The sequence below is a fragment of the Neopsephotus bourkii genome, unplaced genomic scaffold (assembly GCF_033783945.1).
Source record: "Neopsephotus bourkii isolate Nb327-2 ecotype Australia unplaced genomic scaffold, CSIRO-AGI_Nbou_v1 NB_1542, whole genome shotgun sequence".
In the NCBI taxonomy this organism is placed as follows: domain Eukaryota; kingdom Metazoa; phylum Chordata; class Aves; order Psittaciformes; family Psittacidae; genus Neopsephotus; species Neopsephotus bourkii.
In genome coordinates, this window is record NW_026902018.1 from 3,738,683 (window position 1) to 3,762,035 (window position 23,353).

Here is a 23,353-nt window from a genome sequence, read left to right on the forward strand (position 1 = left end):
CCCCTCTTTCAGCAGCAGCAAGCCACTGTATTGACTCAGCTGCCAGCAGAACCCCACCTCTGACAGCCCAGCACCTCACCCGTGCCCCACAGATAACCACAGTCAGTAGTAAGATTGCTAAAGATGACTGCGATCCTACCCACCTACAGATGTAAAAATGGGTTTGGACACAAGCAGAGACAAAATACTGTCAGAGCTTGCACATTCTAAATTAATTATCTGCCTTTAAAAAAGTAACAGAAACAGGAAAGCATGTGGACCCTATAACCAATAAAGGGAAGGGAGGATTCACACGGTTATGCAAGAACAGACATGAAACTTCGGGGGGGGGGGGGAAATGGCATCTTTTAAACAGTGGAAATCCTATCCAAGCAGCATAAACAGATCTGAATATAGACCCATCCAGGCAAAGTGCCAGTTACAGAATCCGAGACACACATAAAGATGATGAAATGAAGGGCAGAAATATTAGTATAAATTCTGAATTCATTAAAAGCATTAGAAGCACAAATTCTGCCCATGAGATGGAGAATGCTCCAGCTAGCAGCAAAAGGAGGATTCCAGCCATGAAGAATGGGGACACTAAAGAGATGCTACAATCATACGGACAGTGCAATCAAAACCATATCTTGTACAGTCTACCTGAGCCATTCCTATACTGAAGGCTCTTATACAGGAAATCAGAATGCAGACTTGAGACATTTTAGTCCTTCAAGAGAGTATTTTCTCATTAATTCCAGCAATTTTCCATTCAGTAAGTAAGCACATCTCCCAAGAGAATAAATGCAAAGAACATTCAACAAATGCAAATCCAGCCTTAAAACCCAAGGTATCTCAAGTTTTAAAAGCCTGTGCCTATAAGAAGAAATGAAGTCCCAGCAAATCTCATCCAGATACCAGGGCTGCCAAATGAAAGGTTAGTGTATATATATTAGCATAGGTTGAGATATAAATAAAAAGTTAAAAAAAGACCTGCTGGTTTGACCTGCCAACCACTCTGAGGCAAGTTGTTTCCCTCTTCTTGAAGAGCAGCTTTTGTCCAACGTGTTACATGGTTTAACTGCCTGCTACAAACCTAATTACTAAGAAAGTGGTGAATTTTTAAGTCTTCATTTCTGCAAGGGTCCTCTGCACCAGAGAGCCAGAGAGTGGGAGCAGACTTGGAAGCAACACCAAACTCTCTATAAGCCAAGAAGTGTAAGCATCACCAGCAACTTTACTCAAGGCGCTGCCAAAAGCACAATGTAAACTCACAGAGCAGGGCAAGGGAAATGACAACGAAACAGTCAACATTTTTCAGTCCTATCAGTCTTAGTGCTACCTCTAACTGTCACAGGCAGAAAGCTTGACAAGAAAGCTTTCAATCTGATGAGCATTCTGCTAAAGGATAACCCAAGTAATTACAGATAGTGGGCAATGTCTCTGATAGACAACAGAGTACACGGGGGCAAGCAGCACATGGTCAGAAATCTGATTAAAGCAGCAGCTTTTTACTTTAAAAGCAGCTTCTGGGAACAAAGAGAGGACAATGTTTCAGAAATGAATGCGGGAACTGGTCCCCAGTCTACTTAGGGAGAAGATGTGGGTGGTAATTTGATGGAGATCGCTGGTGGCTCTTCAGCTCTAGAGCTCTGCTTTGCTGTTTTGTCTGTTAAGCACTGGCAGAAGAATGTGGTTCAAGAGTTTCACAATGTCATGATAGAGGCCCACTGAAAGAAAGGAAATTGTTAAAGTCAGCCAGAAAAGTACCATTTTTAGAACTGGGATATATTGTAGCCGGTAAGAGCTGGAGAACATGGAAGTTTAACCTCTTCCTACTGTGAGAAGGTACATGACCTATCGTTCCACCTATCATCTGGCATCGGGACAGAAGTATTAGTCACAAGTCTTCTGCTTATTTCATCACCAGCAAGAGGAACAGTGAGGATTTCTTTTTACCAAGAGCAGTATTACTAAAGCAATTAAACGCTTGACAGCTTCTTCATCCCAGCGCCCTGCACAGAAGTTGTTGTTTTCTTACAAAGCAGAGGAAAATTCTATCAACCGAAGGCTGTTTTACTCACAAGAGAGCTCATGACAAGGGAAAACTGCAATGAAAAAACCAAAGAGAAAGTAGGTTTCTGAGAGGTAAAGATGAGTAAGAGAAACGAACCTCCACCACTGACCAAAAATGGAAATGCCAGCAACACTGAAATAGAAGCAGCATGAGAATAAACTTCCCCTTCATAGGTACATGAAATAAATCCTTCAAATTACTTTCTCAGAAAGGTTTTTCAGCATGGTTGCTCCTCCACCAAGTCCTGTGTTAAAAGCCAACAATCATCTGAGATAACTGGAGACAGTATTTTGCACTAGTCAGGATTCCCAGCCTCTACATTTCTGCTTTGCTGAAAATTAAGTTGACTTCTTTGTCTCAACCCATCACATTCTTCCCTGCTACACACTGAAGCAGGGCAGGGTGGAAAATTGATTCATTTTCCTGTCAGGTACCTCGATGGACACGTACCCACTCACACCACTACCGTCCTTCCACTGTTGGGTGCTTCAAAATGCATCTGATCTCCTTCAGAACCATGCCGGCATTCCCAACCCACAGTGACACAGAGAGACCAGGCTTTCCACTTACACACTGAATGTACAAAGACAACTTCCCCCACACATACAGCAGTGTAACTGCCCCCTTGCTGAGAACAATATTCCATCCCTATCTCTGCCACAACCCCAAGCCTGACTGCTTAAAGCAGCTGGAAAATAGACTAACTCTAAACCCAACTCCCCCCCAAATAGAAAATAATTGCCGTTTCTGCCAAGCAAGCACTGAATACACTGCATTCCATTGCATTAAAACAATTACTCCCAAGCCAGCCAAGAATTACATAAAGCTTCCTCCCTGCACCACCCCCAGCCCCTTCCCTTCAACCTCCTCCCCTACAGCTTCCCGACTGCAATGGCAGGATCACACCAGAGGGATACTGCTCCAGAGGAGAGGAAGCGGCACTGAACACCTCACACGGCGCTGGCCATTCCATTCCATGTACAGCGGTTTTCAGACCTAAGCAGTGTCATCAGGGGACTCCATCAGATGCAGCCAGCCTCAAAGGCCTCCGAATTTCACACCACCATAAGGGGTGTACCATGTGACGTGCTTCAGGCCGTTTTCTCCCTCGAATTTGATGGTAAAGTAGCACCCACCAACTGAATCAAACAACAACAAACAAATCTTAACCAACTCCTACAGAAAAATGAATGAGAACCAAACAGATTTTATTCCTAGCTCGCATGGTCAAGGCTTTTAAGCATGATCCCAAGGCAGAATGTGCTGGAGGCACAGGATTTAAGGAATTAAGAAGCAGGAAGCAGCGTGCCAGAGCAGCTGTGCTTGTGAGGCACTGCCCAAGGGAACTGCTCAAGACAGTCAAGTAGCAAATCTCAGATTAAGCACCAGCAGGAGAGATCGAAAACTACAAGCCTGGGGTTCTAAGAACCTCAGTGACACATTCATCCCGAACTCCACAGCTCCCAGCCTGACTGACAGCGCTGAGCTCCTCACATTTCACAGCAGAAATAAAAGGCAGCTTCTTCTGGCCAACGCTGCTCACCCACCCACAACACTGAGTTGGCCACTGATAAGAGATTTCATGACGTTGGTGAAATGGCATTTCATTCCCTCCCCCAGCGCTCCCGCTCTCTGCAGGGATCCAGTCTAACTGCTGGAGCTGCTTGCAGCCAGGCAGAATAGTTCCAGCTGTGTATCATGCTGCCTCACCAGACCTACACAGCCCAAGGAGAGTCTCCCTCATAAACCATAATGAACAAGAGGGAGAGCTGTAAACCAGAAGCACTGCTTGTAGGCATCTTACTCTTGTGGGCCACCTCTGCCCAAAAGGGGTAATTTACCAGCAGCAACCAAAACCCTGAGTCCCAGTACAGCTGGTGGTGAGGAACTGGGAGCAGCAGACACAACTGATGGTCAAACAAGATGAGCAGCAGAGAAGAGCAGCCAGGCCATCACCTTACTCACGGGGCGCCAGTAAGCTCAAGTGACATGGAGTTAACCTTAGGCTCTTCTGTCTGATCCAGCTGAAATTAGTTGTCTCCAGCCCAAAAGAAACCTCTTCAGTGAGAAACCTTGAGCTTGTTTAGAACCATGAAGGAGGACAGAACATGGGAGTATTAAGCCCCTAATCCATGGCAAATCATTTACAGCCCTCTAGCCAATGACCTTTCCTACTTCAGGCTTTTTTTGGTCCCTCTTCTGCTTTTAGAAAATCCCAGTCATCAACCAACCACAACCTTCCCACCAGCACAAAGTGAAATTCTCTGCTCACCTTGCTCTTCAGTGATAGAAATAAAGCAAGATGTTATCAAGCGTCTAGACAGACAGATTAATTCTGTCTGCCAGCTCCATTTTGGGACAAAAACATGGGACTGGTTTATTCCTGGAGACCCCATAGAGTCTGATTTATAGCTGACCCATTTAAAGCACAGTTCCCCACGCAAAGTGTCATTCAGAAAGTATATTCCCTGGAGTGCCATTTAGTTTTTTATGTTCTTCACATCACTTGCAAAATGTTAGAGGTTTAGACACGTGCAATAACGAGTGAAAAACTCAAGAACTCAAGCTACACTCCACTGTGTGCTGCCAGCCAGACGTACTCTAGCTCACCCAGCAAAGCCATCTAGACCAAACTTGCACATAACAAGAACACTGTGAGAAGTGGCATGCCTACCTCATCATCATTTAAATAACTTGAACTAAACTTGTTCACAGTGTACAGACAGTCCAGCACAGGGAAAAAGGAGCCAAGCAATAACAATGCAGGCTGCCTCCCCCTGCGGCTTGCCATAAATTCTCTTGGATGCTCAGCTTATAGTTGGCTTAAACTGCTTTGATAAATTTCCCATGTAAATGCAGAATAATTACTGTCTGCTAAAAGAAAAAGCTGCATTGATTTGAGCAGCAAAAGAGCTTACCAAACTCCTAAACAGCACAAACACATAACCTCAGGGACTCAAGCTCCTGTAACTGAAACACCAACACTTGCTCCACAGCACCCCAGTTGCCGTTTCCACTTTGTTTGCTTCATCAGGATTGAAAAACATACACCAAAGAGAAAGTGTGGATTTTAACACCAGTCAATGAAGGGAGACTGTCCCAGGCAGCTGGTTTCTGCTGCTCTGGGGCCATTTGCAATGAGAATAAGCACAAATGGGAAAAATAGCTGAGTGATATGAGAAAGTCATCACCCACCTCCTATTTTTATGGTATATCTTTAGCACACTACATTCTTTGAATGACTTCATGACGCTCTGTGGTAAAGGGAAAAACTAGAGTAGAACTATTGTGGGGAACTTGGAAGGGAAAGGAAATCTTTTCTCCCTACTCACAGCCTGTCATAGCAGAGGATGAAGAAAGGATGAGCAATCAGAAAGGCAGAGAAGGAACATTAAACAGGGTTGAGAAGGGAATAAAAATTTACCAATCTAATTCAAACGTGCCATTGTAAGCTTTTCCAGCAATGGGGACCAGAAAAGCTTGGAAGAGCTGCTATTCTGATATATTCAGCTGGAAGCATCTCAGAAACACACAGATCTCACCAAACATTAACCACACTTTGCAGGTAAGGAGCCATTATCCCTACTTTGCAGATGGAGAAACAATATGCCAACAGTTGGGGCAAGTTTTAGAGGCTGTGGATAAAATCAAGTTAAACCAATTTCAAGACACAGCTTCCACTTTCTCCCCAATCCATTTAACTTCAGCCTAAAGCGGGAAAGAATTGTGCCACTCCTTGCACTGGATCTAGTTTTCTTGCCGCAAGGCAAGCCAGTTCAGCTTACTGATCCAATGGCAAACCATTTGTTCAGTTTGGGGGAAAGGGCTGGTTTCCCAAAAGGTCTGAAGTTTGAACCAATTCACTCTGGAGCCTGACAGTCACCAAATAAGCAGCAAGCGCACAAGAAATGGGGGAAGCTGGGAATCACCATTTTTGGCTGCCATCTGAAACTGGACGAGATGCGAGGCGAGATTTTACAAACACTGAAACAAGAACAGGACCCAAAGGTCTCCTCAGTTCCCCCTGTAGTGTTTTAAAATATTATAGCTCAGCACTCATAACAAGCTGTACTTCCAGGGCTTGTTATTAAACCTAAGTTAGTTAGGACAGGCTGAAGTGAGCAAGAAACTCATTCCCCAAACCCTATCTTGTTATCGTAGCCCAGAGAAGCTTCCCACAGACAGTATCTCACTTTGAGCAGCTGGAGTAGAACAGCATCTTCATTAACAGCTTCCGCCTCAGACAAAAAGGGACACACAAGATCAGTACACAAAGGGCGGGAGGCGCAGCCTGAGCAGAGCAGGAAACTGGGAGCAGAGATCCTATTCACTCACACTGATTTTCCACTAGCCCAGCGCAGCTGAATTTGGAATCTGTTCTGGCTATCTCTGAAGCTGCAGCAGATCCTGGATACCACAACTAACACATTAGTCTGATTCAAACAGATTTGGTTTGTAGCCATGGATGGGATTTCTCCCCACTCTAGCTGCACAGATCTAAGGAATTTATATACATCTGTCTTAGCAGTAGATCAGGAAAACAACTCTGATCTAACCAGAAGTGCACTCTTACTGCTTGTTCTGCTGCCAGAGGTCAGAATTTTATCCACCATTCTTGCAGTTTCACAGCCTGTTCCGTACAATAAATTCACTTCAAGGGGAAAGAGGTGAGGGGAAACAGGGTCTGGAGAAACTGAAGTATCATGATTCCCTGGGAAAGAACAGGTAGAGAGACAGAGTTAAAACAGATGATGTATGAGAGGTTACCTATTTCTTTCTAGTGGTAGAGATGGTGTCAGAGGATCAATTTTAACCAGGAGGGCAGCTGAACACTTCGGATAAGTTGACCTCTCCCAGCAAGGGACAAAGGAGCTAAAGACAGCACAGAGTCCAGCCTTTCCATGGAAATAGAGCAACAAGAAAAGCAGCCTCTCTCTGCATCACACACTGCTCCAGGCAGAGGACTCCCTGTCTGAGCTCCTCTGGACAATGAAGTCCCTGTTTTAGGAGGGGTCACAACAGCAAAGAAGCTGAAACAAGTCAGAACCCCATTGTGCAGAGTATTCGTTCTGTTTGCAGTCCTCTCGCCCAGCAGCAGGAATGACTCAGAAACCTGAGCCAGGAGAAAGCCAAGGGAACAGATTACTTTACCAGTGTTTTCTCCAGTACCATTTCCTGGGTGTAGGTGACCATGATCAATTTCACACTAAACTTTCAGACAAACAAGACCAAAACCCACTGCACAGGACTCCCAAAGTGAAGGAACCAAGTCAGAAACAGGCAAGCATCCTCCTTACAAGGACAGACAGCATAGCCCTGCAGAGCACAGCAGTCTTCCAAATGTTAGGAGATGACAGATGGAAACACGTGCACCTCCCTCCACAGTGCCATGAAAAATCAATGCAAGATTGCTTCCTTTAAACCTTGAGAGGATTAAACCCTGAACAGAGGGTGGGTTAGAGTTCCTAAACCAGAGAGAAACAACTTTTAAAGTAAAACCTCTTGTGCTGCTGAACCTTTGGACCCAGACTATTGAAGCCACATTGCTAACCAAACCTTCTGCAGCAAAGTCCTTCTAGAAGTGAGCAAGCACATCTAAAATCAGCAGTTCATAGTCTAGTCTATATGCACAGCCAAAACACTGCCATAAATACATTCTCATTAAAGAGAAATAACTTCTTTGTAGAGCATCTTTTCCAAGCTCAGTGAATGCTGATTTGTGTTAGATTGCAAAATCCTGTTGAAAGAAAATCTCAAGCCTTTTAAATAAATAAATTTTATATATTAAAAAAACAAGCAGTAGAGAAGTGAGAACTTCAAAACCATCAAAAGAAAGCTTCTAAAAGCAACAGCATTTCTGTTTGGTGAGTTTGCAAACAACCCCTTTCAGAAAAATGCTGTAAAATCACATCCAAAGTCACAATCAAAGAGTATCCAACTAAAGCAAATGTAAAGTTTCCTTTCTCCTATTCCCCTTACCACAAAATATTTGACACACTACATGAATTTGGTTTCTTCCTCCTCAACCAGCAGGTCCTAATGGGTCTGGTCACACTTACTACTTAGGTAGCACCACAGAAGCAAGAAGTCAACATTTAACTCAGAATCTCAAATTGTCTGAAGCAAATAGGAGCTGTTGGTCACTCGTACCCTGGAATCACAGCACGCAACAACACACTGAAAGGGGGGACACCCTGAGTTAGGATTTTCAGTCCTTAGAGCACAGTTTTACCCTCTGTGCCAATTTACAACAGTGCAGAGCAGCAAACTCACTGAGCAAGGCTTCCTGTCAAACTCCAGCACATCCGCACAACATGCTTCCTTAGAGGTTGGAGGAAGACAACCTGGACAAGCCTGGTCAGCTGCCCTACTCACCCTCTCCTCCCCCCTTTCCACAACGTGCTATTCTGGTTTATACTGGCCCCAGCACTGCGTGCCCTGTGCCACGGAGGCCCCCCCAGCTCATTGGGGTGCACAAGCTCCGCCTGCAGAGCTCTCCAACAGTTTCCTGTGTGGTGTAACACTGCTTCTTCAACACTGAGGGGGAAGAGAAGGAACAAAGGGGTATTTTTCAACCCCAAAGGGATCCCCAAAGCAATACAAATCCATTTGCACATATATTTCATACCCTCTCCAGCACAAGCAGCATGAAACTGAGATAATTCTGGACCTCCAGTTCAGAGTGCACTAGTACACACTGATCAACTGCATCAAAAAGGAGGAGACTGTCGATAAACAGAGGTAGGACAGACACACCAACAGGCTATGTGAGGTGTCCCCTCATGCCCAACAAGATCCATCAATCACTAGTCACTTCTGCATCACACAGATTCAGAGCACCATGGGGAAACAGCCAACCTGATTTTACTTGACATCAGCTCTGAACCTGCAAGGCCTATTAGCTCAGGCCCAACGCTAAACCACTTTTGGGGCAAAACTGGCCCTGGAAGCAGTGCAGCTATGTCCACATGGCATTGTGCCTGAACCAACAAGTCCTGCCCGACCAGTCTGATTCTGGACACAGCCAGCGCAGGCGTCTGTATCCATGGCACAGTTAATCCACAACTCGGATAATCCACCCATAGATAATAAGGAAAGAAAAACAAACTCTCACTTCGGTTTGACTTGTTTCAGGGGAGCTGTATCAGCACAGCATTGTTCTCCTGTGTATGCATCCCATGGTGAATGGCTTTAGAAAAGTAAGTGAGCAATTTGGGGGCTAACAATGATTTGTAGAGGGAAAACAGCCAGTGTGCCTCCATGGATTCTGTAAACCAAAGAAAAGCTTTGAGAGAGTCAGGGTCCCACTCCTTTATTTTTGCTTACTATTAGATAATCAGATCTTGACTGAAAGTCTGACAGACTGCACAAAGATTAAGAAAGGCCTGGTGTAATTGAGACTTGATGAAATCAAGGTGCCGAGACACAAGTCAGATCACAACTTCAACTTTTAGTGCTGCCAATACATTCAGCACTCCAGAAGAATAAAACAGACACAAACTTAGGTCTTGTTCATAATTTCTTTGCAGATCAGCTCTAAGCTTCCTACAGAAGAAAGGACAAATGTGTTGAAACTGTGGCTGCCTGACTGAACAACTGGGAAGTTGGAAGGCAACGATCACAGTGGGCGCAGCACAGCTCCCATGGTTGTTAAAGATGAGACACTAAACTGGCCCTACACAATGCTGTCTGTATGCTCACCTTGAAGGGCCACTCAGCAAGTCAATACACAGGCTGGGGGAATCCTGTTCTGACAAGAACACATTCCTGAGCAGGCTAGAAACTTGCACCCAATCTCCCAGAGACAACCAGGGATATGAGAAGCAGTAAACAGAACTGCCTCCCCTTAAAGAAACAACAACTGCGAGAAGAAGCTGCAGTAGAAGTTCATCCTGTTTGCACCACCAGCTACTTCACCCAGCCGGGCAAAGGGTGAGGTCTGGCTCCCTCAGAACGGTGCACCTTTCAGCAGGAAGCCATGTAGCTGATGGACTCCTTACCCTGTACGTTTTATCATTAGCCCAATTTAAAGTCTGTTTTCCGAAGGTGTGACCAACTCCACACCAGCGCCTCAATGAGCTTCCAGTTCCAATGAGAAAACTGCAATTTTCCTGGAGCATATCTTAACAGAACGCCTGGTTTCTATTAAAGGTAGGATGGAAGTAACGGATCACGGCCCCTCCCCAGTGTCTGATTTAATCAGTTTCATAAGCGGAACTCAGCCACCCTAATGTCTCCCAGAGCACAAGGGATTTTGGCAGATCCACCCCCTTTCCGGCTTGGTACCAAAGGAACTCAAACTCTCTAGATCTTTCCAGTGAGCCCAGCTGCCTGACACTTCCCCGCTACACGGTTCTGGCAGGCTTCAGCACACCTGGGCGAAGCAAACAGAAGAGAATGAGCTCTGAGCCCGGCGGCTCGCTGGGCAGGGGCTGGGCGCTGCTCGCCCCGAGGGCTCCCTGGGACCGCTCCGCACCCACGCGACGTTACCGGTCTCTCCCAGGAACAGCCTGGAGAGGCAGAGGCAGCGGCAGGGTAGGAGGCGCACGCTGAAACCCGGCCACGCTCCACGCTGCCCCCGCGGTACGGGACCGAAGGGCGAGGGGCACGGCCGGGACAAACATCGACGGCTGGGACCGCGGGCTGGGACGGTGTCCCCGGGGCAGCCCGGCCGAGGGCCCTGGGCACGGGCTGCGGCGCGGCGAACCGGGAGGCCCTGCGCGCTCGGCGGGGAGCGGACACGTCCCCGGGCGCCGGCAGGCCCGGCCCGAGCCCCAGGGCGCGGAGCGGGCGGCGGCGCTGAGGGGCGCAGCGTGGCCGGGCTGACCGCGGGGTCTCCCCGGGCCCCCCCCACCCCCCACCCCGCCGCTGGGGTACGCGTGGCTCGGAGCTCACCCAAGTCGTCCATGGTGCCGCCGGTCCCGGTGCCGCTGCCGCCGCCTCAGAGCCTCGCAACTTTGCCGGACCGCCCCCGCGCGCGCCCGCGGCCCGAGCTCGCTCCCGTCGCGTCGCGCCCGCCCGGCGCTGCCCCCTGCCGGCGACAGCGGGAGCCGCCAGCCCGGCCCCAGGCGGGGGGACGCGGTCTGCGGTCCCGGGCGGGGCCGGCCGCGCTGCCGAGCGCCGGTGCGCAGCCCCGGGGGTGGGAGAGTGCCCGAGGAAAGGACGGGGCCTCCCCTGGGCCTGTCCGCGCCTCCTGCCCTCGCCCCGGCCCCGCGGCAAAGCCTGCACTGCCGCCAGCAGCCGCTCTGCCCCCGAGGCTGCCGGTGCCCGGCCGGGAACACTATCGGCTTAGTTGGAGCAGCAGGAGCCTCCACAGGGAACGCACCCCCGAGGGCAGCGATGTGTGCTCGTGCCCGTGTCAGCCGGAGTGCGGCTGTCCCTGAGGAGCCCTGCGCCCCAACAGATGGATGTTTCCAAACCCTACATGATTTACACAATCCACAGGGAAGCTTGGGCAGGTGAAACCCTGCCTGAAGAATTTTCCATGAGTTGTCACCACCATAAGCGAAAGCCACCAAGTACTTCTCCTTTGCTGTGTGTAAAAACTGTACCAACCTTCCTGGATTTATCATGTGCATCTTGAACCACCACTTCCCACTGGCTTTCCCTTTCCAACCACTACCAAACCCCACTCCAAAGCAGTAAAGGCCTCAGCTGTGCCCAAACCACGGAGCAGCTCCAACCTCACCAGAGCCAGTGTTTGCCATTGTGCCCCAGCCAAGTTGACATGGCAGGAAAAACAGCTGCTCAGCCTAAATGTTCAATTCCTAATCTGATGAGAGATACGCTGCGAACTATCAGTGTGGGAACAGCCAAGAATGCAGGAAACATGACTCTTGTAGCACTTTTCCTTACAAAATGACTACTGAGTCAGAGAATGCTCTCAGAGCTGAAAAGCACATGTCCTGTTGCTGGGCTGCGATTACGGGATCGCGTTCCCATAAAGGCAGAGAACATGAGGTCAGCTGCTTGCAACCTCTGATGCTTCAGTTTTCACTCTAGGCACAAACACACCCAGTTCCCCAGCTAGCACAATCCAACAGACATCGTTATTTCCTGTGTTAACATGTGCTATAATGAGAACTATCACTAGGGGGGCATGGAAATATCCCCTCCCTAGCCCCAGCCAAGTTGTGGATAATCAACAGCCTCCGGGAAATTCATTCCAAGTTTGACCCTAAATCCAGGACTTCTCAGAAAATGACAGCCTTACCTAGCTCGAAGTACAAGACTACTATAAGCAAAGGCTTTCACCATCAAGGCCAAGGATTTCACCCAACACCCCCCATGCTGGTCCCTGAGCAAGTTTCAAGTATTATTTTAAGGGACTGCTCTCTTCTCTCTGACCCCCTCATAGGGTGTACAAGGCTGTGTAGTCAAGGTGTGTCCAGAGGCTGCACTTCACCATCAGCACTGATACTGATAGTAATGAACTATTATGTACATAGTAATGAACTATCAGGGGGACAAATCCTACAGGAGCAAGTAGGGATAGGATGAGGGGAATGGCTTTTAACTGGAAGAAGAGAGATTTAAATTAGACATTAATCTCATCACAGGAAGATCCTAACATCACAGGAAACTGTTCCCTGTGAGGGTGCTGAGGCGCTGGCACAGGGTGCCCAGAGAAGCTGTGGCTGCCCCATCCCTGGCAGTGTTCAAGGCCAGGTTGGACACAGGGGCTTGGAGCAACCTGCTCTAGTGGAAGGTGCCCCTGCCCATGGCATGAGGTTGGAAATGGATGAGCTTTAAGCTTCCTTCCAATCCAAACTGGTCTGTGACTCTGTTAAATGCAGTCTGTGAGGCTTCACTGTCACCTGAGGGCCACTGTTGTGTGTACTACCCCAGCAGAGCTGAACATGACAAGCCTGATAAAGAAGGAATATTAATGTTCATTTCTACATTTTCTACTCTGCCCAGCTCCAGTGTAAAACAGCTACCTGGCTATGGGTCTTACCAGCAGAAGGGCAAGAGCATCTGAATAGCACATATATTCAGATTGCTTCCAAGGCGCCCTGCCAGCAGCACCAGCTCGATCTAACTCCTACAGAGTGACTGAGGGCAGCTGCTTCCAGCTCCAGAGGAGCTTCAGCCCAAGGAGCTGGTCATTAGCCTCCTTTCACAGGGTCAGTTTGGGTATTAAAAAGACAACAGCTGCAAATTAGAAATGGATGGGGTTTACATATGTAATAGGGTCTTCCACCAAACCCACAGCTGCTTGTTTCAGAGGTCTGGGATTTCTTTAACAATACAGAGCCTCTATTCTTTTCCAGCAAGTGGTACCAATGGATATACAATAACAAATCCCCACAAAATGGAGCTTGTGGTACTGTGCACTGAAAGCTGATCCTCAACAGCTTTTGGAGCACTTCCGGAGCCAGTCAAGCACAACTCAGATTTTCACTCCCCCTGACTTACTTGCTCGGGAAATACCTCCCATTGCTGCCCAAGCAACCTTCCAAGAGAAAGGATTCTCGTTAGCACGAGCAACCCTTCTCCAAGCACCCCAGTCCCATGTTCACAGCCCAATTCCTCCTTCAGTAGCTTGGGAAGAAAAAGGCCAGAACCCAGCTTTTTATGCGAACGCGCCCTTCATTTATGAAACCGTGATTTGGCAAGAGCACGGCCTGGAAGGACTAGGGAAAACAAAAGCCTTTGGCTGTCGCTATTCCAACAGGAGAGTTAAGAGACCCTGACTTTACGAGTTCAGCCCGCACTCCTACTTTTGTCATTTTTCGCCTGTTTTTTAACCATAATGTTCAGTCTCCGTAGAGACTGTCAAAAATTGCCAATGCCGACTATATTTCAAGTCGTCATGGCGGGGTATTGGGAAAAGTTTTCAATTAGCAATAATCGCGCCTCGGATTAACCTCATTGGCTACGATACTGCCACTGCGCAAAGCTGACCCTCCTCTGCTGCCGCCGAGGCGCCTCGCCCCGGGGCCGCCTCCGAGCTCGGGGCGAGCTCCGCCGTCCGCCTGCGCCTGCTCCGCGCGTCCCCAGGTAACCCCCGTGGTCCGTCCCCGCCCGCCGCTGAGTTCCACACCGCCGCCGGTAGCGGAGAGCCCCGTTTTCCCCAGTCCCGTGCTGCGCGGAGGGGCAGCCGCGAAGCCTAATGGGAAGGATATGCAAAGTACGTGTTACATCAGAGGGGCAACTTCCCGCGGTACGGGGGATCCTCGCTGCAGCGTGACTGCCGGGTATCCCGTGCCCGAGCTGGTCCCCTGGACATCACCGGCCCTGCCCGAGCCGCTCCTCGAACACCACCGGCCCTGCCCGAGCCGCTCCCCGAACATCACCAGCCCTGCTCGAGCCGTTCCCCGAACATCAACCGGCCCTGCCCGAGCCGTTCCCCGAACATCAACCGGCCCTGCCCGAGCCGTTCCCCCGGGCATCCCTGCTCTGCCCGAACCGTTCGCCAAGCATCCCTTCCCCATGCCGAGCCCTTCTTCCTCCGGCATTTCCGGCCACGGCCCGAATTGTTTCCCAGGTATCCCCTGCCTAACCGAAGCCACCACCCGGCATCTGCGATCCAGCCTGAGCCATTCTGCCGGCATTCCCTGCCCAGCCCTAACCGTTCCATGGCAATCCCACTGAAACCCACATTTCGCTGTGTCTGCTATTAACCACGTGTAAGCAGCCTCCGTAGAGGCCCTCAAAAATTGCCAATGCCGACTATATTTCAAGTCGTCATGGCGGGGTATTGGGAAAAGTTTTCAACTAGCAATAATCGCGCCTCGGATTAACCTCACAGGCTACGATACTGCCACTGCGCAAAGCTACCGGATAGCTCCGCCCTCCGGGGCCCCGCCGCCGCCGCCCCGCCGCCGTGGTCAGAGCGCGCCGCTGCAGCCCCAAGCGCCCCGCGCTAACGCTCGTCCCCCACCCTCAGAGCGCGCTCCCGGTGCCGCTGGCGGCGGGGGCTCCACCGGGGGGGTCCCGATGGCCGCGGCACGGGGCACGCAGGGCGTGCCGGGAGGGCATCATGGTAATGAGCACTGGGGAAGGGGCCCGGCCCGCCGGGAGTGGCCAAATCACAGCGCTCCACCCCCCCCGGCCCCGTGGAGGTGGGTCCCGGGGTTCCGCCGATGTCCCGGTGTCACCGCCCTACGGTTTGGAAACACGTTTAAACCCCTAAAGCAGGCACCGGCAGCCTGACGGTTACCGTTACTCACAGGACTGCCAGGGGAGGGTCGTGCCGCGGGACTGACACTGGGCAAGCAGGATGCGGGATTACACATTGCTGGTCACAGGCTGCAGGTCCTCTGGGCTTTAACTGTAAGAGGAAAGAAAAATGGATTAAATATCCCTGCAACGTTTTTAACCAACTGGCACGAGCCATTTGGGGAGAGCGTTGGAAAAGTAGTCGGGTTATCAGCAAGGGCACATAGTGTGTGAGGCAGGTGAGGACCCAGGACCCAGCTGCCACCATGCCACACTCTGGAGTTCCTCCTGTTCAGATCTTCAGAAGAATAAGACTCCTTTGGGAAGAAAAGGACCCAAAATCCCTTTTTGCCAAGCAGTCGGTGCAGTTTATAGTGCAATTATTGAAGGCCTGCAGTTAAAAACCATCTGTGTGGTGTCAGCGCTGGCATGGACCAACAGTGTGTACACAGCACCATGGGGAACGCGCACACAAGGACACAGTGAAGCCACCCCAAGCACCCACCCCTGTGCACTTAGGAAGGAACTGGATCACATGGAAAACACTGGAAGAAATCCCACACCATCCCCCACTAAAGAGGCACAGAGGGGCAGGAGCAATTGGTATGGTTCTGCAAAGATGGGTTGCACTGGTCCAGGAACTCCTCCATCCCACACTTCCAGTTCCCCTTCCACCTGCTATCAGGTTTCATGGGGTTGTCTCACCCAGCCAGTATCTGCTCAACTCCAGCAGAGCAGCAATGGGTGATATAGACTGAGCCTTGGAAGAATATCCTGAACTGCACAGCCAGCACAAGTCCTTTGGGGGCAACAAGTTGAATCCCAAAGTGGCTCAGGGTGCCTAACGGTGCCCTGGTAGAGGTCCAGCCAGGCCAGAGGAACTGCCCTGCCGTTTTTCACCCATGCCTCCTCTGAAAGCTGGGCAGAGGTCACTTGCCCTATGCTGACCTGTCGGGTTTTGTCTGGCCACACTAACTGCAGGACCAGATTTTAATACTTGTCCATCCTTGTTGCCACGGGCCCTTTCCACATCTGTCTCCCAAATGTTTTTCCTGTCCTAAATGTGCTTAACTATGACCACTGAACTGCCAGACAGGTCCATCTCTCATGAGGCCAAGTGTAGGTACCAAAGGAGGGCACCAGAACAGGCCAAATGTACCAGCCCAGTAACTCATAGAGCCTCCAACAACTGACATCTCAGGAAATTCCTGCTCAGGGAGAGATGCCCTTAACAGCCCTCGGTGGATTTTTCTTCCATTATTTGTTTAGTCACATTTTAGACCTGAAAGTGTCAGTGAAAATGAAATGCATTTACAAGGACAAAAATCTACAGTGCATTTTATCAAAGCTATCACTCGCATTTGTAAGAAATCAAATCCGATATCATGCTTGTGTCTCGCTGGGGGCAGCTGTGAAGCTCTTGGCTTCCTTTCAGCTTGGCTATCGGGTGTCAGGAACTCGTGTTTTTCCCTTATTTGAAGCATGGGAATTGTAGTCTTTGGGCTTGGGGCTTAACTTCTCCGTGAACTACATTTCCCAGATCCCTCTGCTTCCGGCAGAGCAGCACTTTCCGTCCGCAGCGGCGTCAGGGGAGGTAAGATTTGGGGCATTATTTCCCTATCACTCTAGTCATTCCATTACACGTGCACGGGTCAGGCCCACCCCCCATCATTATTACAATTCAAGAGACTGGGATGATGTGGGGTTCCTTCTGAACTTCTGGCCTTGGCACCACTGCTAGGAACGTTTATCTCTTGCCCGGCACTTGTCTGATCTCTGCCTGTGGAGCCCCTTGGATGCCAGCCTCAGATCTCGATAGGTGCGTTGGAAGAGTTTCTCTTGTTGTAGAGAGCGGTTGTTATTTTATAATGTGAGCAGTTTCATTGTAAAAGCAGCTTTGCATTTCACAGGAAGCACTCTGTGTTTCCTCTCCTATGCTGCCCTGCTTCCTCACTTCATAGCAGCTCTCAAATTCATCTGTTATTTTCTTCTTGTGGGCAGACCCATGTTTTGTCTCATTTCATTCCCTTCAGAACATTTCATTCTGAGAGATCTTTTGATGAAAAGGGGCAGGAATTGAGTTTTCAACAGTTGAAGCAATTTAAATACTGTCAAACTGCCTCGATAGCCTCAAGAGCATCATGGCAGAAGGTATTCTCAAAGCAAATTAAAGGGTTTTGGGGGAGACTTTGTCCCTTATAATTAAATCAGATGGAAAATTAAACCTCTTCAGAGCCTACCACAGTTCTTGCTAAACAACAAAACAAGGCAAAAATAATTGTGAACAGAATCCACTGCTTAGATTGAAAAAGTCATTCAGACTATGGAGGAAGTCGAATCTTCCCTGTAATTCAACTGATGATGACACAAAGCTTTGAGAATAGAAGATTAACGGAGGCAAACCTGCTCTTTGCCACTAGCATCAATTTAGTGTCATGATACAGCTGAACACCCAGACTTTAAATGTATTTAAATATTGCTCCATTTATTGACAGAACTGGTACTGAGGGGAACTGGGGACTTGAGCCAAAGCCATTTAGACACAGCAGGAGTCTAAAAGCCATCCAGGCACTGACACACACTTCATCAAAAGTACTTTGATGCAGCCTTTTAGACAAGTAAGCTCACCACTTGAATCCCCCCAACTTCCCAGAGCTGCCCCAGACTTCACAGGCACTGCAGGTTTCCTGTAGGCAGCACCTATGGAACTGCCCACGTGCTTTGAGAGCTGACAAGCTGCACAGAGCCCTCCTTCAAACCACTGTCTGTGATACCTGAAGGGGATATGAGACTGGCTGAGGGCTCCCAGTGAGATCCAGTTCCTTAGGTGTCCTCCCAGTAATCTGTGATGAGGAGGGCAGGAGTGGCATGAATCTGCACTCAGTCGTCCCACATGACCACACTAGTTTTAAGCACCAGACTATGAGGCGCCTAAATAGCTCTGATAATTAAACTCCTTCCTCCATCTTCCAGATCTCATACAAGCCCCCTGGCTAAGGGAGATGGTGGGAGGGAAAAATACCAGGCAGTCAATTCTCAATACTGTTTCTTTCCAGACGTTTTGTACTTTGTATGCAAAACCATGGAGAAGCCCAGAAAAATAGTTTTGAAAGGGAGAAAGGAGAACTGCAGACTGCTAGAAAGACCAAACAAAATCAAGCTCCAAACCAATCCACTCCTGTCACAACAGATCTTGCACACAATTCCAGGCTACTTGTCAGCAAAGCCATCCTGCCTGTCCCCAACAGGGCACACCGTTCCTCCCTTAAAGCAGGATATCCCTCCCTTTCCTACCTGCCAGGCACATTGGGTGATGCTCCTTTCTCAGCAAAGTCCCTTGTTTTGCTGGAGAAGCAAAGCTCCCTCGCCTTCCACTGACTCTGGGGAGGTAGCACCCACAAAGCAGGAGGTACCAGAGGCATTTAGGCAGTGTCCTAATGATCCGCAGCTCCACTTCAACGACTGTTCTGCACCAGGAGTAACTCCAGGCAAGGTCTTTGTCCTGAAAAGCAGTATTTCAAGGTTAACTTTTGTTTTCCTTCCCACAACACGTGCAAAGGACTGAACTGGAACAGGCAGAATGTTAAAGAAGGCAGAGCAAGGGTCTTCTGGGGAGGAACCAGCCAGAGAGTGCCTCTGGGGTTGGGTGCTTGGTCTTCCTGACATTTCTTCTCTGCCCTATTGCACATACCTAGGAAAGACTTTGCATGCTCGGGGCTCTCTGGGCTCTTCACAAGTCCTCTTAGGCAGCTGTTCTTCACACCAGGATGCAAGAGTGGGAATCCTGCAAGTCAGGGGTGCTGACTTTGTCCTTGTACCTTGAGTAGTCCTCAGTGTTGCCCTCAGTTAAAGGGACATGTAAATACTGGTCCTTAGAGGTTAGGCCTTTAATTATTTAATATTTCCAAAGTAAGTTGTGGTTTTTTACCAAAAAAAAGAAAAAAGCAAAGAATACTTAGCATAGTTTTCCAGAAAATCCCATGAAAATGGAGTTAAGGACATGCGCTTTGCTTTCTTTTACCTGCCATGTGTTCTGCTCTTGACTTTTAGGTGAACATGTTCTCTGCTAGGAAGTTGCCTGAAGTACACAGAACGATCAGCTTCCATAATTTCAGATTCCATTTTGCATCCAGAACCTCTCCAAACTTGGCTTTCGTGCCAACCTGTCTTCCCCCGGATCCTATAGAAGTAGAGAAGCTGAAGCACTTTGTTTCTAACTCCAAGAGGCTGTTTGTAATAACTGGAGCTGGGATCTCGACTGAATCAGGGATCCCAGATTACCGCTCTGAAGGCATTGGGCTCTACGCCAGGACAGACAGACGGCCCATGCAACATGCTGAGTTCATGCGGAGTGCCAGTGCCCGGCAGCGGTACTGGGCAAGGAACTTTGTGGGCTGGCCCCAGTTCTCCTCCTACCAGCCAAACACAGGACACTTGGTCCTAAGAGACTGGGAGAAGCTGGGGAAGCTGCACTGGCTGGTGACCCAGAACGTGGATGCCCTTCACACCAAGGCCGGGAGCCAGCGCCTGACAGAGCTGCACGGCTGCACACACAGGTAATGTCTGGTGGTAGATGATGATTGATCCTCTGGTCGCTTGTTCAGGGTGACTGTGTTAGCTGCTGAGAAAGGAGGCACAATGTCAATGCTATGTTCCTGAACATGACATGCTCAAAGGTGGTGTTTGGCTGGGGTGGAGGAAAACATCACAGAACAGTGCTGTTCTCAGCACAGTATTTAAGGAACATGACCACTACTCTGACTTGTTAGAGCATTGTTTGTATCATTTCCCCTAAAGCCTGAATCAGTCAGAAACTCCCCTTTCTTTGCTACAGCATATGTCCTCTTAGTGAAGAGGACAAAAGGATCCTGAGGATACAAGGCCTATGCAGCATGATAGTGCTAGAAACGCACAGGATGAGTGGACTGGAGAAGGGCCACCACAGCCTGGAAGTGATCACATAGTTTCCAGATGCAAAAGCACGTCCTGAACTGGGAGAGAGGACGCCAATAGGGTTCAGAGTGCTTCCTTTAGAGCATTCCTACGCAGCAACAATGAGAGGCAGAAAGACAGCTGCTTGACCTGTACTATTTGGTAAATAAATGTGAATGATGACAATAGACCTTCCAGGCCTTCTAAGGGAAAAATTGCAGACTCCAGCTCTTCAGCTCACGTGCAACTCTCCATTAAGACTTTCCTCTGAATTTCAGGGTTTTCTGTCTGGCCTGTGGAGACCAAATCTTGCGCTCTGAGCTTCAGGAGCAATTTGAAGCTCTGAATCCTACCTGGAAAGCTGAAGCATTCGGTGTGGCTCCAGATGGAGATGTCTTCCTGACAGATGAGCAAGTGTGTAATTTCCAAGTCCCAGCCTGCTGTAAATGTGGTGGAATCCTGAAGCCCGATGTGACATTCTTTGGAGACACAGTTTGCCCGGAGAAAGTGAATTTCGTGCACCAGCGCCTGGCAGAATCAGACTCCATGCTGGTGGCAGGATCCTCTATGCAGGTAAGTAGGTTTTCCTCCCACACTGCATTTCCTGTTTCTATGGTACTCTGCCTGCAACAGTGCTTGCTCCCACAATTCAGGACTAGTGATTGTGAATCCGAACAGCCTCTCCAGAGCTTCTTTGTATTTTACATTTACTCTGGTTGGGATCTGGCTTCACAGTTGGCCTGTTTGGGCTTCCCTGTCACTCTGTTGCCAGTATACTTCCTGCTGCTAGAAATAACTCCATTCAGATCTCTCTTTGGTGGCTCCTCCATCAGGACATTGTAGGTTCACAATTGTCCCTAAAGCCAAGATGCCTGATACAGTTCAGTCCTGCAGAGATCACCACCTCACATCTTTGTGCTTAGTTTTTTTAGCTTTTGGCAGCATTCTGGGCCTCATGGCACACTGTATGAAATACCAGATTTTGGGTCCTCTAGTTCCTAATTAAATGCTCGATAAGAGAGCAGAAATACCTCTGGTTTCTTCTTAGGATTGCCAGGATTGTCCTTTGTATCACAATGTGTTTTTTCCATTAGCTTCTTATCTATAAGGTAAGGTAGTTTAGAATCCCCTGTTGTTTAACCTGTGGAAGCTTTTGGAATAGAGTTTGTCTAAGAGCGTTTTCTTTCCAGGAACAAGTTCTACTACATTAAAAAAAAATACTCTTAACACCTCCCAGAACAAGGTGAAACCAAGGCTGCCTGATTGTGATTTTCTTGGCTTCAGGATACTGGAGACAAATTCCTTGAACTTGCACTTCTTAAGCATATAATCCTTTGTACAGGAATGATTGAAATGCCTTAGGTTCATTCTTGTCCTACCTAAGCTGAGCCATGTGAGAATCATCAAAGTAGAAGCGTTTAAGTGCCAGTGATAACTAATAAAAACTACTGCAGAGATTTACTGAAAGACAAAGACATTTCCCATTAATGTACTGTGAAGTTTCAGTTTCTATGAAGCTGCAAATCCTGCACTGACAGAGGTTAAGAGCTTTGCTTTTCTGTGCACTCCTGGATGACTTCCTGCCTGAACTCAGTGCAACTGCCTAACACAGCATGTACATATAGCCCCTTTTCCCACTGCCAACAGCAACTAGTTTTACTTTCCTTACTCCTTTCTGTAGCAGTTCTGTTGCCTAAGATGCTGGAAATTTTGTCTTCTGGTATTCCTGCAGGTATACTCTGGTTACAGGTTTGCTCTTGCTGCCCGGGATAAGCAGCTGCCAATTGCAATCCTTAACATTGGCCCCACGAGGTTAGATCACTTTGCATCCTTAAAACTGAATGCCCGCTGTGGAGAGCTGCTGCCTTTGATTGTTGCACCTGACCCAACAAGCTGAGCTTCAGGAGCTATCAGGAGTAAAATTATTACTACAAGGTGAGTACCTGCCCTGGTCAGTCACCTTACAGGGTAAGAAGGTGGCTTCCCATCAGATGCTGAGACTGAGATGTGCTGATGGGCCTTGATACTGTTTCTCATGATCTTAAACAAAAAGCATAGTAAGTGCTAACGTTATCAGAAAATAGAGCAGGAGCAGCCAGAAGACCCAGCAGCTTTGACTTCCAATCCATTTATCTCTATCAGAAACCTTAAGGGGATCATCTGCAGATTCGGAGAACGTGATCGATACTCTTGCCTTTGCAACTGACAATTCAAAAGCTCTGCCTGGTTGAATTGATCCAGCTAATCCTCATCAAAACACTGCTGTTTAAAAGAATCAATTCCACCTATAAAGCAGCTTTTTCCCTCCTCTCCTGCAGGACTCATGGTCTTAAAAGGGGAACACCTCAATGTAAGAGGCAGCTGAGATCCAACATACGGCCCTTGATAGCACCAGGAGAGGGCAGCAAGCCCCGCACATGTCAATCTGATCAGCTTTCTCCATCGAAACCGTCTGCACTTACCGGGAAAGAGGATGATAATGAAAACACTTCTGGCTTTGAGGTTACTTTTGTTATTGTAAACGGTGCCTTTTCAATCACTGGGACAGGATAATCACACTATCGTGTCTGATAACAAACTTCCTTTTTTATAACTGGCCCCAGGGAAGAACAAGGGACAGGGATTTTGACCTGGTAACTTGAGGCTATAGCACAGGCAGGCAATGTGGAAAACCACAGGGTCTGCTGAAGGATCCAGTACCACTAGTGGGAAACTGTAGAGCATGCAAAGAAAAGGAGGTAAAGGAACTGCAGTTGTCATTAAAATAAAAAAGAAAGGTTCAAAACAGAAGCTAAACAAGAATATTGCTCTTGTAAGATACTATTTAAAAGCACAGACTAGAGCTGACATCTTTGGGAAGGAGGGGAGTCAGCATTTCTCTCCACTGGCAGTTGACAAGCTCAGCTGCTTACTACCTGAACCGTTAAAAACTCACATACTGGGGAGATGCCAGAGGAGTTACTTTAAGCTAATTTGACCAGCACTGCTTTCAGTGTGGCTATGTTTTCCAGAATGCACTTCTTTAAAACGTTATTTAATTAATGAATATTTAAGTAGTGAATTAAAATTGTTTACAAGATTGATGCTATTTGCATTGTAATTTCCTCTCCCTCTTATGATTTAAGTATAGTCTCAACAACCAGTTCAGATTCATTTTTTCCATTACAAAATGTAGGATGTAATTACTAACAGCTGATGAAT

At 48.4% G+C, this 23,353-nt stretch overlaps 2 protein-coding genes and 2 non-coding genes across 7 annotated transcripts in view; 1 reads left to right on the top strand and 3 right to left on the bottom strand.

Moving 5' to 3' along the window:
* PXN (paxillin) overlaps positions 1-11,064 on the bottom strand; it is a 44,939-nt gene extending 33,875 nt beyond the window's left edge. For all 3 annotated transcript variants that reach the window (XM_061370587.1, XM_061370585.1, XM_061370586.1), the window contains exon 1: positions 10,952-11,064. In XM_061370587.1, the coding sequence (XP_061226571.1) occupies positions 10,952-10,964 (13 nt within the window). In that variant the 5' untranslated portion in view covers positions 10,965-11,064. The remainder of the gene's footprint in view (positions 1-10,951) is intronic.
* Positions 11,065-13,819: 2,755 nt separating this feature from the next.
* Positions 13,820-13,960, bottom strand: LOC133221756 (U4 spliceosomal RNA). Its single transcript, XR_009728061.1, has one exon. It is a non-coding gene; the product is annotated as a U4 spliceosomal RNA (small nuclear RNA).
* A 736-nt stretch (positions 13,961-14,696) lies between these two features.
* LOC133221757 (U4 spliceosomal RNA) lies at positions 14,697-14,837 on the bottom strand. Its single transcript, XR_009728062.1, has one exon. It is a non-coding gene; the product is annotated as a U4 spliceosomal RNA (small nuclear RNA).
* Positions 14,838-16,965: 2,128 nt separating this feature from the next.
* Positions 16,966-23,235, top strand: SIRT4 (sirtuin 4). 2 transcript variants are annotated; one of them, XM_061370588.1, is made up of 5 exons: positions 16,966-17,039; positions 19,271-19,776; positions 20,431-20,725; positions 21,885-22,087; positions 22,471-23,235. In XM_061370588.1, exons 2-4 carry the CDS (start codon positions 19,277-19,279, stop codon positions 22,047-22,049), a joined length of 960 nt encoding a protein of 319 aa, XP_061226572.1. In that variant the 5' UTR covers positions 16,966-17,039; positions 19,271-19,276; the 3' UTR covers positions 22,050-22,087; positions 22,471-23,235. The 2 variants fall into 2 exon arrangements, with proteins under 2 accessions (XP_061226572.1, XP_061226573.1); XM_061370589.1 differs by lacking the exon at positions 22,471-23,235 and having other exon boundaries at positions 21,902-22,064.
* Positions 23,236-23,353: the final 118 nt, after the last annotated feature.

Coding starts and splice junctions, on each gene's coding strand:
- SIRT4 (XM_061370588.1), top strand. CDS start 19,277: ATGTTCTCTGCTAGGAAGTTGCCTGAAGTACACAGAACGATCAGCTTC. Junction 19,777..20,430: donor CTGCACGGCTGCACACACAG/GTAATGTCTGGT, acceptor TCTGAATTTCAG/GGTTTTCTGTCTGGCCTGTG. Junction 20,726..21,884: donor TGGCAGGATCCTCTATGCAG/GTAAGTAGGTTT, acceptor GTATTCCTGCAG/GTATACTCTGGTTACAGGTT.